Raw genomic sequence first — 15,729 nt, 5'->3', positions numbered from 1 at the left:
GACGTAGTTGAATTCGGTGTTGAACGAGCTCACAAATTCGTCCATCTGTCCCGTCCGGAACCGTGACGGAAGCCTTCTTGTAACGGGCGTAGATCCGATGCACCATCTCCTGCAGTGGTTCCGGAGAGATCTCTCCTATATTGCCAAAGCCCACCATTTCTATCACGTAGCGAAAAGCAGCGACGACGAGCTCGTTCCGGGGACACTTCCTGTTGAAACATTTATTCTCCACGTGTTCCCAAGAAGCGTGGATACGGGGACAAGTTTGGAAAGCGTGGTAGCTAAACATTTCCACGTATTGGTCATTCGTGCTCAGTGCGCGCTGCCTTTATATAGCGTTTTCAAATAAGCACGTGCAAGGACACGAGAGCGAAACCGAAACGCAGAAGAAATCCGTTGCCGCCAGGCGCGCGCGCGCAGAGGAAGGAGAAAGCGAAAGCGAAACTAGGGGCTGCAGAGCAGCGCCCGAGAGGAGGTAGATGGATGGATGCATGGATGGCCAGTCGCGGCGGCGCAGAAGGTGCTAGAATCAAGGGCCCGAAACTTGCCAGTTCCTCTGCGGGATAAAGTAAGGCGCTTCATACGTTTTACGTCATCGGACGTCAGAGAGCGTCAGAAAGTGAACGTCATGGAGACATCCGGTGGCTAGTGATCACTGATTTGTTTCGTTTCTGGGCGACGATTGGCTGTTTTGAAATTTGTTCGCGGGCGCACAAACAGGCGACAGCGCGGTGGCTGTGCCGGTTGGAACCAAAGTCCGTTTTGGACGGCTTGTGTTGCGTAGCGGTTAGGTTGGACTATGAGTTCTGATTTTTCCTGTTTAAAAACGCAAGCTGTATCATGTGAGCGTCCTCGAACAGTCACAGCTTCCAGGGAAGATGCCTGCGCAACCTTTCTGCTCTGCTTCTTGGTGTAGAAACTATTCGAGCGTCCGAACGCCTCGTACCTGATGCCTGGTCAACGACTGCCGACAGGTAAGTCATTTCTCAATGCTTGTTGCCTTACAACACAGCATTCACTTCGTGTACTGTGTACTTACCAGTTACCGTAGATCGGGACCGGAACTCGCTGTGACCGAGACAGACCGCGTAGCTTTGCAAATACGATGAATCATCCGTAACATCCACGACCACAACCGCGCTAGTCGAAATAGGTGTACCCGCATTCGCGCAGATACTGAGTATCCGTACATCCGCAGGCATTGCATAGACAAAAATGTACATGACAAAAACGTCATGTTACAAACGCTCTAATAACCCTAGCCATAAAACGGAATGGCACAGTCGATGATAGACCATATTTTTTTTCGTGAAACAATATCATCTAAATGTTATTATTAAATACCCGCTCACGTCGTACTGTATAAAGGTATGACGCTACTGTAAGTCTGATTCTCGGTGATTTCGCTCGATAAGTTTCGTCCGACGTTGACTTAATAACTGTGCTGTACGTAGTGCCAAAGCCAAGTTTGTCAGGCTATTCAGCCTGAATGTATCATAGTGAAGTAGCGCAATAAAAGGTATTGTACTAAGGTCGCTCCTCACACCCTATGGCTGCGAGCTTCTCACAACCCTACCACCGTTATTTTTCGCGTTGAATAGCACCTTTATTGTTTCTATTTACATTGCAACTTTCACATGCATACCTGTATATCTGATACCATTTTTTTTTTGTCTTGCAGCCACTGAGCTCCAGTCTCGGGCAGCAGTCCTTGTCAGAGGCAGAACGACATTATAAGGCTTCTTCAAAGAAATTCCGGAGCAATATTAACATGATGTTGTTTTCGTTACCGCAGTCATGCTGTGTACGTCTTGCTTGCATAACCGTATGTCGCACAATAAAATACTTCATGGGACAAAAACAACCACCGGCTCCGTCGTATTCCTGTAACTTCCACTGCATTCCGACAAACGCGAACCACAAAAAAATTAGTGAATGGAAGAAAAAAAGGAACAACAAAAGAAGACAGGAAGCAGAGCAGAGAGGAGGAAAGTAGTGAGAGAGAAGCGGATGACACGTCATTTACGTCATACCCGATATAATCAAAAAAGAAAAAATAGGGTGGCTAGTCCTCAGTCATTGCTCCAGCTGCGGAGCTCACGTGAGTTTTCAGCTACAATAGATTGCTACTACAGCTTCGTGCCCCTGCTAGAAGCGCGCATGCGCAGCGCCCATAGCCCATAGAGCGGCGCATGCGTCAATCGGCAGCTGGCTCTCGTGGAGTGTGGACGTGCGGTCGGTCGCTCCGCCGTTGTCGCGCCGCGTGAGTTGAGGCTTGGCTTTCGGCGGGAGCCACCGTTGAGAACAGATAAAAAATGGAGTTGATAAACGGGAGAACCGTTGCGCGAGTATAACAGCCTACGATTTCTTTATTATTTTTTGCTTTTTCATTACATCGTGGCTATGGCAGTATTGTTTAGTACTGAAAGCGTACGCCTATGAATGCGATTGTTTAAATTTTTTTCTTAAAGATGATTTGTAATATATATGATACGATGAGATGACGAACGATCCCTGGGTGCAGCTGGGATAATCTTGTCTGGTTATCTCTGCGTGTTTATCTTTGCGTTTCCAGTAATAACTCAACACCAACAGGACTGCACACAGTTTTCACTATTTGTCAGTTAACACTTGTAAACTCGTCACTTCGCTCACAGAGTGTGCCCACATTTGACGGATGATGACATCGTTCATACAACGCGGATTACGAAGCAAACGGTTATGTGTGCTTTCTCGTTCAACAACAGTCATACTTAACATGACGTTACACAACGCGCATTACTATACTTGAAGTAGGACGAGACAGTCTTATTCTTTCTCCCTTATCCTTATTGACCTGGTGCAATATAATGTAAACTGTTTCATTTTGGTTGTCAATATAGAAATTATTCTTCAACTGATACCCGCAGTATTGAAACTCACAGACAGAGTTTCAAAGTTTCTTTCAGAGTTTCTTGTTTATCTCCTGTTGTAACGAGAGCATTGAATGAGTGTAATGCCCGGTTATGCCAGCAAATCCACAAAGGCTTTTCACTTTGAGTAGGCTGATGAGAGAAAAACAAAAAAAGCTTTCCTCTCCCTCGTGACCTTATACTTTGGTATTGTGGAAGAATACGCCCAGACAAGACTGAACGCAGGACAACGGTTTTGCGTCTTTCTCTGTCCACGGGTTTTCTTCTACAATGTATAACCAGTTAGCCTGTATGTTGTGTCCTCTACGTCACTTTAGTAAGTAAGACAATAAACGATCCATGATGAAATATTGTTAGTTATTGTTTTATATGTGGAGGACATAGTATGATTTTTTATTTCAATATGTGTATTCATGCAGGAATGGTATATTTTCAGTGTACGAGGGTGGGTCAAATATAAACGAGATTTTTGTTGTAGAGTGCGTTCTGTCAATTGGCACACGCTGCCGCTTCTGTGCGTGTTAGGCTTGTCTGTCGGTAGTCACGTGAGAAGCCGGCCGGTCACGTCACATTTCTACAGTAGTCCGTCGTACGACATCTGAGAAAGAGGTGCACCCGTCGATTGCGCAACGTATTATTATAAAGTTTCTCGTCCGTGAGGGTATAAAAGCGACCGAAACGCTGCACAGAGTGACGCCACCGTCCCGGGGTCGAACACTGTCGAGGCGGCGTGCGTTTGCCTGGCATAAGGAATTCGTGGAAGGCCGTGACGAGGTTGAAAACGAAAGCCCCAGTCAAAGCGAAGACTCGGCTGTCAGCTGGCGTGGTGCTTGCAACTGTTGTTAATATTGCACACTAATGTCTTGCACGATCGTCGCTGCATATTACTTGGAAAGCCGTGACCGGTCAACATGTACAGTGATTCTCCTACATGACAACGCCGTACCCCACTCTGCAGCCGCACAACCGCAAAAGTTAAGGAAAATGGGCTGGACGCCGCTGGAACAGGTGATGCTCGTGAAAGGGCTCGCCGTCGTCGGCCGCACAGAGGTGGGCAACATCACGAGTGGCGCCCTGGGTGAATGCGAGTCCTGGGCCGACTTCTAAGGGAACTGTGCCGACATATGTCTGAAAGTGTCGGAGGAAAACCCAGGAAAAACCCCGAGACAGCACAGCCCGCACCAGGATTCGAACCCAGACTGGACGGGACATGGCCAGCACGATAACCACAGAGTCACGGGAGCTGGTACGCCACTGGAACACCCTCCTTCTAGCCGTGACTTCTAGCCTTGTGACCTTCATCCGTTTGGGACAATCAAGGCAGCTCTGGAAGGCCAACAATTCGACTACGACGACGCAGTGGAGGAGTTCGTGAGCATGTGGATGCTGATTTAACCCATTATTTTTATGAAGAAGGGATAAAAAGCTACCGACCCGCAGGGAAAATGCACTTCTGCATCGGGAGACAATTGAGAAAAATAATCGACCGACAACGCCGACTCAAAAGACATGCACAAGACATGTTGGGACACACGCAGTTGGGACGCCTCTTGACGGAAGCTTCTCAAATTGCCACCACTGGGTGTGTCCCAATATGTCGTGTGCGGGCTCAACCCAACTTTTAAAAAACACGAAGAACCTGTTTTGATGCAACACCCAGTTGGGACGCCTTGTGGCGGCCGGTGGACAACGACGAAGATGGCCACGCGCCTGGAGCACCTGCCTCGTTCTACCGGCACCGTCCTAGCCTGAGACATCCGATGTAGAGAAATACCATCGTCCTCTACAGCCTCTTGCTGGAAGCTTCCCAAATTGCCACCACTCCTTTGTGCGTCAGCGAACCTTCCGTTCTAGTCCCCAATGACCTACTCGCCCTACTTTACTCTGTTAGACCTAGAGTCAGTAAATAGGGAGCAGAGTAGTGACACTGAGCCACGCCGGCGAGCGAGACCGCCATCTTGGGTTCGGAGCGGCTAAGTCAGTGTGTCGCATATAGCCAATAGGACGCCAAACTCCTCCTTCTCCGCCGGAGAACTGCGCGCAGTCGTGCCACCTTGCTACCGAAGAAACCGGTTTTGGATGGAGGGGACTCAATATGACGACGCGTCCTTCGAAGGAGAAACCACGTGGCACGATCGGCCCAATCGCGGACACCGAACGGTGGCTCCGGCGCGGAAAAGAATGCAATGCTCTGTACCCTTATTTAGTGACTGTAGTGAGACGTGGTTAGCCTCCTTCCTTCTCGTTATCGCTTCTTCGACTTTCTCTGTATTAAATAAAGTGATCACTTGCTGGTTTTGAGTCGTCGTTGTCGGTTCTTGTCCCGTGTTCTCCTGTCTAGTTTTCCCCCTTCGTTGCTCCTCAGACTCAAGGAGATGTTTCCCTTCGATGTCTTTCCTATTTGTAGTAAGAAATAAACCAAGTGCGCATTATTTTTCTCAATTGTCTTCCGATGCAGAAGTGCATTTTCCCTGCGGGTCGGTAGCTTTTTATCCCTTCTTCATAAAAATAATGGGTTATATCAGCATCCACATGCTCACGGACTCCTCCACTGCGTCGAATCGTTGGCCTTCCAGAGCTGTCCTGATTGGCCCAAACGGATGAAGGTCACAAGGCTAGAAGTCACGGCTAAAAGGAGGGTGTTCCAGTGGCGTGCCACCTCCCGTGGCTCAGCGGTTAGCGTGCTGGCCATGTCCTGTCGAGTCTGGGAGGTACCTGGGTTCGAATCCTGGTGCGGGCAGTGCTGTCTGGGGTTTTTCCTGGGTTTTCCTCCGACAGTTTCAGCCATACGTCGACGCAGTTCCCTTAGAAGACGGCCCATAACGCGCATTCACCCAGGACGCCACTCGTGACGTTGCCCATCTCTGTGCGGCCGACAACGCCGAGCTCTTTCACCACCACCACCTGTCCCAGCAGCGTCCAGCTCATTTTCCTTAACTTTTGCGGCTGCGGCGGCTGCAGAGTGGGGTATGGCGTTGTCATGTAGGAGAATCACTGTACGTGTTGACCGGTCACGGCTTTTGCTGCGATAAGCAAGTTTAACTCTCACACTCAAAAATTCGAAGTAATATGCAGCGCCGATGGTGCGATGACCATGCAAGACATTAGTGTGCAATACCTAACAACAGTTGCAAGCACCTCGCCAGCTGACAGCCGAGTCTTCGCTTTGAATGGGGCTTTCGTTTTCAACCTCGTCACGGCCTTCCCCGAATTCCTTATGCCAGGCAAACGCACATCCCCTCGACAGTGTCCGACCCCGGACTGCGGCGTCAGTCTGTACAGCGTTTCGGTTCCTTTTATTACAGTCACTAAGCTTCGCTTACAGTATCGGCACGTTTTTCCCCTATTCAGGAAGCCGGCGGCGGCGTTCATTTGCTCCGGCGTGTCACGTGTTCTGGAACGTGCCGTGCGCACGAGAGCGCGCGCAGACATCTTGGGGCCTTCGTTCGGCGTTGCGTTCGAAGTTGTGTTTTGCACCTAGAAAGCCGCGAAATCAGTGATATGCCGTGCTGTGCGGCACTGTATTGCAGCAACAGAAACACCGGGGGTAATAAACTCTACAGATTTCCCCTCGGAGAGAAAGACGAGCTTCGCCTCCAGGCTTGGTTGCGTGTCGTCAATCACAAGGGATTCAGAGTGACCGAACATTCACGACTATGCCAAGTACGTGGTACTGCATCACGCTAGCAATGTTCCGGAAAGGTCTAAGTTAATTAGTTTGTCATTTTAGGACCACTTTGAACCCAGCCAGTTTGAGTGCAACAGGGCTGACGGGAGACGGCTGCCCTGGGACGGGAATGGGACGCTGTGCCCACGATACCGGGAAGAGAGAAGAGCGGAGGCAAACCCCGCAAGAAGCTGCCGAAGGCGCTCCCCGTGACATCCATCCAAGAACCAGGAAACAAAGGTTAGCTAATGTACTAATAAATGGTGTAGAAAACGACGGCAAATCTGTATGAGCTGTCACATTTACGTGGCTGTTGAAGGACAGTCGACCACGCGTAATTATGATTCATTTGACAAAATGAAAGCCATAATAATAATAATAATAATCTGCTCCATTCCTATGCACGGAAATCCCACTGCCGACTGACAGTGTTGAGCTCTTGCCTCCTACTGCACAGGAGTGCGTTGTGGTGGACGAGTCGACACCACATCTTGGTAAGAAGACTGCCATCATGGTTGCATTCGTTCGCGAACATGCTCTTATAATGCAAAGCGTAAAAGTCAGTCACTCAGTTAACTCGTTCGATTCCTCCACACAGAAGTCCCTCTGTCTGCAAGTGCAGATGTCGAGCCCTCCGCTGTGCACGAATTAATGGTGATAGATCCGTCATTGTCAAATCCTGGTACATCATCATCTGACTTTTTATCTATAGATGGCTAAGAGATTGCAGTGGAATACCACACATGAAATATGTTTTTCATTAGGTCATGTGGTAATCGGTGAGCCCGCTGAAATGCAGGATGTCACAGTCTGTAGAAGTGGTATGTATTAGAGATGTTGAGGTGTGAGAAACAAGTTGAGTTTGTTCCTCACAGAGCTCTCATAACACGAAAAGGTAGCCATTTTGTGAAATTGCTTTATTCCTCCACACAGAAACTCCACTGGAAAATGGAACTGTTGAATTTGAACCTTATGTTGCACAGGAGTGCATTTTGGTCAACCTGGTCAACCCACCAGTGCCGCTTTTTGGTAAGGGAACTAAAGGCTACAGATTAAGTAGTTTATCCTCTCTGAACTGGCTTGACCTGAATCATAGTAGGTAGCAGGGATGGGTAGTATTTAAATACATTTTAATTAAAATACTATTTAAAATATAAATACATGCATTTATATTTTGTATTTAAATACAGACTCTCAAAATATGCTTATAATTATATTTAAATACCAATTTCTGGGTACTTATTCTTGTAAATACTTTATAAATACCTCTAAATACCGAATATACTGACTCATGACTTAAAGTTGCCGTGCATTTGACCTTCCGGGAAGAAGGGAGAGTTTGAGACGCAATGCTTGAACTAGCTAACATATAAATGCTATTGTCCCTTGCTGATTTGTTTTTATGATCATCGTTATTTCTGTAATTCCAGATGACATCCTCCTCACAGTGTTTATGGTAGAAGTTACGGTATTTAAGTACTCATATTGTAAAGTATGTTATGAAGAATATTTAAATACCCCTTTCAATAACGTATTTTGTATTCATATTTAAATACTCAAAAAATGTATTTATGCCCATCCGTGGTAGGTAGAACAGGTGAATATAGGATTGAAAAAAGAGAAAACACTTGACAAGATGACATGAATGTGCCTTTTATGTTAGATTACGCAGTAGTCAATGACGCAATTTGGCAGTGGGGATTATGCCTGTGATAGTTCCTTACTTAATTTTCATGAATTTTGAGACTCATGTTTCTCCACAGCACATCCACAGTTCGAAAATGAACTTCTGGGGGATGCTGACATTTCATCATTCTCAGCAGTTCATTGTAAGCCTAATTCTCAATAGCAAGCTATTTTGATTTCTTGTCGTCTCATGAATGGTTCATATTGTTTTTGAAGTTGAACAGCATGAACCTGACGGTTCCCTGGAAATGCCGTCCAGCTCTGTGCTTGTTGACAGCGGTAAGAATCAAATCTTGTAGATGTGGATGTGAATTATAGGAAACAAAATGATATAGAACATCAAGAGAGAGTCCCAAGAAGCCTTGCAACACACTCACATAGCTTATTTTCTTTAGAAGAAATGCTACCAGGTTGCAGCAACGCAAGTGATATTCCACCGTCTCAGGAGCGCCTGTACTGTGGTGGCAAACCTTGTGAGCACGAGTTCCTGATTGCTGATCTAAAACGCCGACTGAATGTTTCACAGAAAAGAGTCAGGCAATTGGAGCAGAAGCTAGGGGCTCTTGAAAGTGAGTGCTGTTTTTTGCAAATGATAGTTTCTGTAAAGGACGCAGTGCATGACAAAGACGCATTTTTTAGAAGACCCACGAACGTGCCTGGCACCTGACCAGCTCCGAAGTATGGAGAACAGTGATGCACGTGCTAATAGGTAGGACTTATTCCCTCTTTCTTTTTGCTGGAACAGTCCACGACAAGTCCAGTAAAACTGCTGCAGACTAACTGTTTCGTAGCTGCAGGGTTCATTATTTTCATGGAGCCTTCCTTTATTTAGGTGGGATGATGCAACCATCCTCAAAGCATTGAAGACACGACTGGCGTGCGGCAGGGGGGGCTATGAATTTGTGAAGGATAGACTTTTTGCCACTACCGTCAGAAAGAACCTTGCAAAGAAAGATCGAAAATGTGAAATTTGGACCAGGTAAAGTTGTTAAGCTCATCCACGTGCACAGTGAAGGCACGGCCATGTTGATAAGAGCAACACATTTTTGTGTGAGATCAGCGGTGATGAATACAACGTGTTACATGTTACTAGGTATTCTCGAGGAGCTGCTGCCAGCACTCAGAGTAAAGCTGGAGCAAATGCGCAGTGATGGCCACTAACTACTTCTACAGTAGTTTAACTATAACTACTAACTACTTTGTGACTGAGTAGTTTAACTAGTAGTTCAACTACTTTTCAGGGGAGTAGTTAAAACTACTTTTAACTACTGCAATGTAGTTTAACTACATCTATAACTACTTAACGTTGTCCACCAACACCAATCCCTTGTAGTGTTCTTGGACAGCTAAATATGAATCACAAGCAATAATAAACTTTGGCTCAAGCCATTGCTACGATCGTCAAATACAAAGCTTGCGGCGGGATTCTTTCTGTGCCTAGGCGATAAACTAAGTTGCAGAATTATTTCACAGCAAATGAGGCTTCACTAGACAAGCATTAAAAGTGAAGATTTAGTACACATGCACGACACAATTGCTCTGCACCTCCGTTCTCATCAAACAAGTAGCTCAAGGTAAAAGTCGGAAGCACAATCGTGCCGTAAAGCTTGCGGCAAAATCGGAAGTAGTTGGCGCCTTCAGTAACCTAACTACTGTAGTTAACTACTTAAAATAGTAGTTTAACTGGTAGTTGCCACTACATTTCTGCAAGTAGTTGATAACTACTTTTTAACTAGAATCAGGTAGTTTAACTAGTAGTTTAACTACATGTAGTTAACTACTGGCCATCACTGCAAATGCGCCCAGAGGAACGACACTGCGCCATCCTGGTTGACGAAATGCAGTTGACACCCGGCTTAGATTTCGACCCCACGGAGAAGGCCATAATAGGACAGGCAACTGCACCACTCTCGAGACACACTGCTAAAGACCCGTGCTTGGCGTCACACGGACTCGTCGTCATGCTGGCTGGCCTGTCATCCAGGTGGAAACAAGTGATGGCGTACCACTTTTCAGGTCTGCCTTCAATCAATGCTGTTCTCATTGTACAGCTTTCGAAAAGTAAAAGCATATCACAATACTTTCAGATACTTTACAGGAGACTCTGTTGATGGATCCTTCCTGAAGGATTTCATCTTCGAAGTCATCAAGAAGTGTGAGGCTGTTGGAGCTCAGGTTGATGCTGTCATCTCCGACATGGGTCCCAGCAACAAAGCCCTATGGAAACTTTGTGGGATCGGGGCTACTAGGGCTTCTGGAGCAAGTGTTTCTTGCAGCCACCCATACAACGTGGAGCGGAGGTTGTACTTCCTTGCTGATCCTCCACACATTCTCAAGAATCACCGTGGCCATCTTGTGAGAGGTCAATGCATTCGTCTCCCCCCGGATGTTGTCAAGGCACAGAATCTCCCATGTGATCAGGTAGGATATACAACGTAGCATTTCAGTGGTGTTGATATAATTAAATTTTTATTCACTGGTGAATAAAAAACAAAAACATCTGGAAAATTCTAGGTGGGACAAAATGCAAAAAAAAAAATCCAGTGGATAAAATCTAGGTGGATTAAATCCAAATAACTGTGGTTGTAATTGTCACGTAATAATATAATGCTATATAGTTGTATCACACCTTTCATTCACTCATTCATCTTAACAGGTGTCAGTGCGCCACATCAGGAAAGTCGCAGAAATTGATGCTGACCATGAGTTGAAACTTGCGCCCCACCTTAAGCTGAGATATCTAGATCCGAGCCACTATGAAAAGATGAATGTGTCGTCTGCTGTGGCAGTTCTCAACCATGCTGTCGCTGCTGCCATCAGGGTTCTGGTACAGCTTGGGAAGCCTTGAGAAGCAATCCCTCACCACAGCCTGGTTTCTTGAACAGGTGGACAAGTGGTTCTGCCTCATGTCATCGAGGTCAGTTTCGACAGGTCTGAGCCACTTCAAGGAGAACAAGCACCAAGATGCTGTGGACTTCCTTGACGGATTTGCACGCTTAATGTCGACGGTGACGATCAAAAAAGAAGCTCAGAATGAATGTTTTTAAGCCTGTCCAGGCGGGCATCATGGTCTCATCTGTGAGTGCAGTGCAGCTGCAGGAGTTTTTCTTGAAGAAGCAGAAGTTCAAGTTTGTTATGTTGGGCAGGCTGAGCCAGGACGCACTGGAGAACTTATTTTCATGTGTACGTGCAAAAAACCCGGTGCCTCGGGCACTCGAATTCAAGCTGACATTGCGACTCATCATGTTGTCGCAGTATTTTTGCCCCAAGCCGTAAAGGAAGCTACCAGATCAGTGACCGCTCCGACCTGTTGGAATTTGTGGAGCTGACAAGAGGGCTTTCGCAAGAGGACAGCCACGGCACACAAGGCGATGCTACAAGTGCGGAGGCTGAGCTGCTGGATGCTACATGGGATGAGAGCATAGTCACTCGACAGCACTGAGGCACAGTCACTATGCTATGTAGCAGGCTATGCCACCAAAAGTGTTTCCAAGTTACACAAGCTCTGTGCAACATGCAAGTCCTTTTTGGGAGATGATCTCGTTGACAAAGATGACGAATTGTTACAATTCAAGTCGTATTGCGGCACTACTGAAAAGAACCCACTCTGCCGGCTGCCAAGAAAGTTCTGAGCTTGCTGCAGCACACAGAAAATGTCTTCCGGCAGCACGAAGACAAGATCTTGGATGTGTCGCTACAGCACTTGCTGAAATTGTTCTGCAGTCCGCTCCTTCTCACGAGTATCCCTCCTGCCACGGAATTGCTAAGAAGCTAGTGGACAAGTTTCCTGAGCCTACGGATGTGCATTGCACTCAGTAAAATAAATAGTCCAACCACGGGCAGTCTCGACACAAAATGTGGCAGTAAGAGTGATGGCTATGAGAGTGCTCGCAGAGCGCATAAAGTAATCAACAGGCCACCACTCCGGAAGAGGCATAACCGCAGTTTCCCACAACATCAAGATTCCGCAGATGAAAAAAGGCCTATTTTCAGGGCCACCCCCCTTGCCTTATACAGAGGCCGTGCTGTGTGTTATGAAAACCCTTATGAAACACCTCAGACATACAAATTAACCGAAGTTTCGAAAATAAAGTTTCCGCAGTTTAGAATTAAGTAGCCACACAGCACCCTGAAGTGCTAATTGAAATCAGTGTAGTGAAATGAGTCATATGCAATTCTTGATGCATCAAATGATCTGTTGGTTTCATTGGCCTTTCAGAAATGCTGTGTGACTACTGCAAGTGGTCAGTTCTCAAGAGAGAGAGAGAAAAAAAAAACAGTTAAGAAAGCTGCAGATTAACCATGAATAGTACCTGTAAGAACAAGTAAGGCACCTGAGTACATGAATTGAGATTGGGACATAACGTCATATATAAAATATAGCCAAAACACGATATGTTAATGTGAAGTCACTGGCGTTGTGATGTTGCCCTATGATTTAACAGCTCCGTTTATCATAACGTTTTCGTGTCATGTGCCGAATCGACAAACTGTTATACAAAGCTAGACAACGCTTCTGATAACAGCGTCACTGAGTCCCGTAATATTTCCACAAATTTCATTTTCGCCACGCATAGTGATTACAGTGATTTCCTACGGCGATCGTCGACGTACGTTCCCAATGCGCATTTTCAGATGGAATGAAAAATTCCGTTTCCTCATTCAACAATTCAAAAAAAAAAAAAAACTATGCACACGTTGTAGGGCAGCCCACATGGGTGAGGACCTTCCTAAAAAACCCGCGAGAAAGTATCACCACCGACGGGCCAAACCGAAACGAAGTTCGCTGTGGAGGAAGGGAGAGGCAGGCCCTCAGGATGGCCGCCGCACTCGGCTGCGTAGCTCAGTGTCGATACTGTAAGCGAAGCTTATATAGTGACTGTACCTTTTATAGCCTCAGGAGCGAGAAACTTTATAATAATACGTTGCGCAATCGATGGGTGCACCTCTTTCTCAGATATCGTACGACGGACTACTGTAGAAATGTGACGTGACCGGCAAGCTTCTCACGCGACCACCGACAGACCCGCCTAACACGCACAGAAGCGGCAGCGTGTGCCAATTGACAGAACGCACTCTACAAGAAAAATCTCGTTTATGTTTGATCCATCCTCGTACACTGAAAATATACCATTACTTCGAATGAAAATTCATACTGTGTTCGCAACTGCCGCCGTTCCTGCCAGAAAGGAATTCAAATTTCGACTATTCAGTCATGATGAAGATTGGTGGATGAATGATGATTGGATGAAATCCCACGGGCGATATGCAGCGCCCCTAGAATATCATGATATGACGAGCATAATCTACTACGTCATGTTCATGTTACGCACAATGACTAAATAGTTATAATGTTCTCTCTTATGCTGATGTTTGCGGCAATACACTAAAACAGTGACAGTGAAAAACACAGTCAGGCACACACGTGAGCTTCTGTTAAAGTGTAGTTGATGCTGTGTCGAATTGCAGAGTCCACGTTTCACCATAGACGAAAATGTAGGAGTAATCGATAGCGATCTGAACGGTAGAATGTGCTCTCGACTGTGGTCATCTACTGCTGATGGATTCTCTGGTCCCGTGCTTGGATGCCAACACATCTCTGGTGGACTCGGGATTCAGAATTCATGCTGACTGGTCCAGGATCCAAGAGGAAAAAAAACTTTAAATTGCAGGTGTATGCGGACTGGCCCAGGAAAAGACACTTTAAATTGCAGGTGTATGCCGACTGGCCCAGGAAAAGACACTTTAAATTGCAGGTGTATGCCGACTGGCCCAGGAAAAAACCCTTTAAATTGCAGGTGTATGCCGACTGGCCCAGGAAAAAAAACTTTAAATTGCAGGTGTATGCCGACTGGCCCAGGAAAAAAATAAAACTTTAAGTTGCAGGTGTATGCCGACTGGCCCAGGAAAAAAAACTTTAAATTGCAGGTGTATGCCGACTGGCCCAGGAAAAAAACTTTAAATTGCAGGTGTATGCCGACTGGCCCAGGAAAAAAAACTTTAAATTGCAGGTGTATGCCGACTGGCCCAGAAAAAAAAACTTTAAATTGCAGGTGTATGCCGACTGGCCCAGGAAAAAAAACTTTAAATTGCAGGTGTAAGCCGACTGGCCCAGGAAAAAAACTTTAAATTGCAGGTGTATGCTGACTGGCCCAGGAAAAAAAACTTTAAATTGCAGGTGTATGCCGACTGGCCCAGGAAAAACAAAACTTTAAATTGCAGGTGTATGCCGACTGGCCCAGGAAAAAAAACTTTAAATTGCAGGTGTATGCCGACTGGCCCAGGAAAAAAAAAACTTTAAATTGCAGGTGTATGCCGACTGGCCCAGGAAAAAAAAAATTTAAATTGCAGGTGTATGCCGACTGGCCCAGAAAAAAAAACAACTTTAAATTGCAGGTGTATGCCGACTGGCCCAGGAAAAAAACTTTAAATTGCAGGTGTATGCCGACTGGCCCAGGAAAAAAAAACTTTAAATTGCAGGTGTATGCCGACTGGCCCAGGAAAAAAACTTTAAATTGCAGGTGTATGCCGACTGGCCCAGGAAAAAAAACTTTAAATTGCAGGTGTATGCCGACTGGCCCAGGAAAAAAAAACTTTAAATTGCAGGTGTATGCCGACTGGCCCAAGAAAAAAAACTTTAAATTGCAGGTGTAAGCCGACTGGCCCAGGAAAAAAAACTTTAAATTGCAGGTGTATGCCGACTGGCCCAGAAAAAAAAATTTTAAATTGCAGGTGTATGCCGACTGGCCCAGGAAAAAAAACTTTAAATTGCAGGTGTAAGCCGACTGGCCCAGGAAAAAAACTTTAAATTGCAGGTGTATGCCGACTGGCCCAGGAAAAAAAACTTTAAATTGCAGGTGTATGCCGACTGGCCCAGGAAAAACAAAACTTTAAATTGCAGGTGTAAGCCGACTGGCCCAGGAAAAAAACTTTAAATTGCAGGTGTATGCCGACTGGCCCAGGAAAAAAAACTTTAAATTGCAGGTGTATGCCGACTGGCCCAGGAAAAAAAAATTTAAATTGCAGGTGTATGCCGACTGGCCCAGGAAAAAAAAAATTAAATTGCAGGTGTATGCCGACTGGCCCAGAAAAAAACAACAACTTTAAATTGCAGGTGTATGCCGACTGGCCCAGGAAAAAAACTTTAAATTGCAGGTGTATGCCGACTGGCCCAGGAAAAAAAAACTTTAAATTGCAGGTGTATGCCGACTGGCCCAGGAAAAAAGCTTTAAATTGCAGGTGTATGCCGACTGGCCCAGGAAAAAAAACTTTAAATTGCAGGTGTATGCCGACTGGCCCAGGAAAAAAAACTTTAAATTGCAGGTGTATGCCGACTGGCCCAAGAAAAAAAACTTTAAATTGCAGGTGTAAGCCGACTGGCCCAGGAAAAAAACTTTAAATTGCAGGTGTATGCCGACTGGCCCAGGAAAAAAAAACTTTAAATTGCAGGTGTATGCCGACTGG

General features: G+C 45.9%; 2 protein-coding genes across 2 annotated transcripts; both read left to right on the top strand.

Annotated features, from left to right (window-relative positions):
* The first annotated feature begins 7,016 nt into the window (after positions 1–7,016).
* On the top strand, positions 7,017–9,719 carry LOC135370558 (uncharacterized). Its single transcript, XM_064604340.1, has 10 exons — positions 7,017–7,073; positions 7,178–7,261; positions 7,344–7,400; positions 7,513–7,608; positions 8,343–8,408; positions 8,482–8,544; positions 8,661–8,834; positions 8,905–8,974; positions 9,098–9,244; positions 9,359–9,719. Exons 2-10 carry the CDS (start codon positions 7,231–7,233, stop codon positions 9,414–9,416), a joined length of 762 nt encoding a protein of 253 aa, XP_064460410.1. The 5' UTR covers positions 7,017–7,073; positions 7,178–7,230; the 3' UTR covers positions 9,417–9,719.
* An 8-nt stretch (positions 9,720–9,727) lies between these two features.
* On the top strand, positions 9,728–11,707 carry LOC135370557 (uncharacterized). The gene is made up of 6 exons (XM_064604339.1): positions 9,728–10,281; positions 10,364–10,686; positions 10,922–11,092; positions 11,151–11,273; positions 11,323–11,393; positions 11,521–11,707. Exons 1-6 carry the CDS (start codon positions 10,062–10,064, stop codon positions 11,705–11,707), a joined length of 1,095 nt encoding a protein of 364 aa, XP_064460409.1. The 5' UTR covers positions 9,728–10,061.
* Positions 11,708–15,729: the final 4,022 nt, after the last annotated feature.

The sequence above is a fragment of the Ornithodoros turicata genome, chromosome 10, assembly GCF_037126465.1.
Source record: "Ornithodoros turicata isolate Travis chromosome 10, ASM3712646v1, whole genome shotgun sequence".
In the NCBI taxonomy this organism is placed as follows: Eukaryota; Metazoa; Arthropoda; class Arachnida; order Ixodida; family Argasidae; genus Ornithodoros; species Ornithodoros turicata.
This window is presented reverse-complemented; position numbering and strand designations above follow the sequence as displayed.

Coding starts and splice junctions, on each gene's coding strand:
- LOC135370558 (XM_064604340.1), top strand. CDS start 7,231: ATGGTGATAGATCCGTCATTGTCAAATCCTG. Junction 8,975..9,097: donor AGTGATGCACGTGCTAATAG/GTAGGACTTATT, acceptor TCCTTTATTTAG/GTGGGATGATGCAACCATCC. Junction 9,245..9,358: donor AAATGTGAAATTTGGACCAG/GTAAAGTTGTTA, acceptor ACATGTTACTAG/GTATTCTCGAGGAGCTGCTG.
- LOC135370557 (XM_064604339.1), top strand. CDS start 10,062: ATGCGCCCAGAGGAACGACACTGCGCCATCCTGGTTGACGAAATGCAG. Junction 10,687..10,921: donor AGAATCTCCCATGTGATCAG/GTAGGATATACA, acceptor TCATCTTAACAG/GTGTCAGTGCGCCACATCAG. Junction 11,093..11,150: donor CTGCTGCCATCAGGGTTCTG/GTACAGCTTGGG, acceptor TTTCTTGAACAG/GTGGACAAGTGGTTCTGCCT.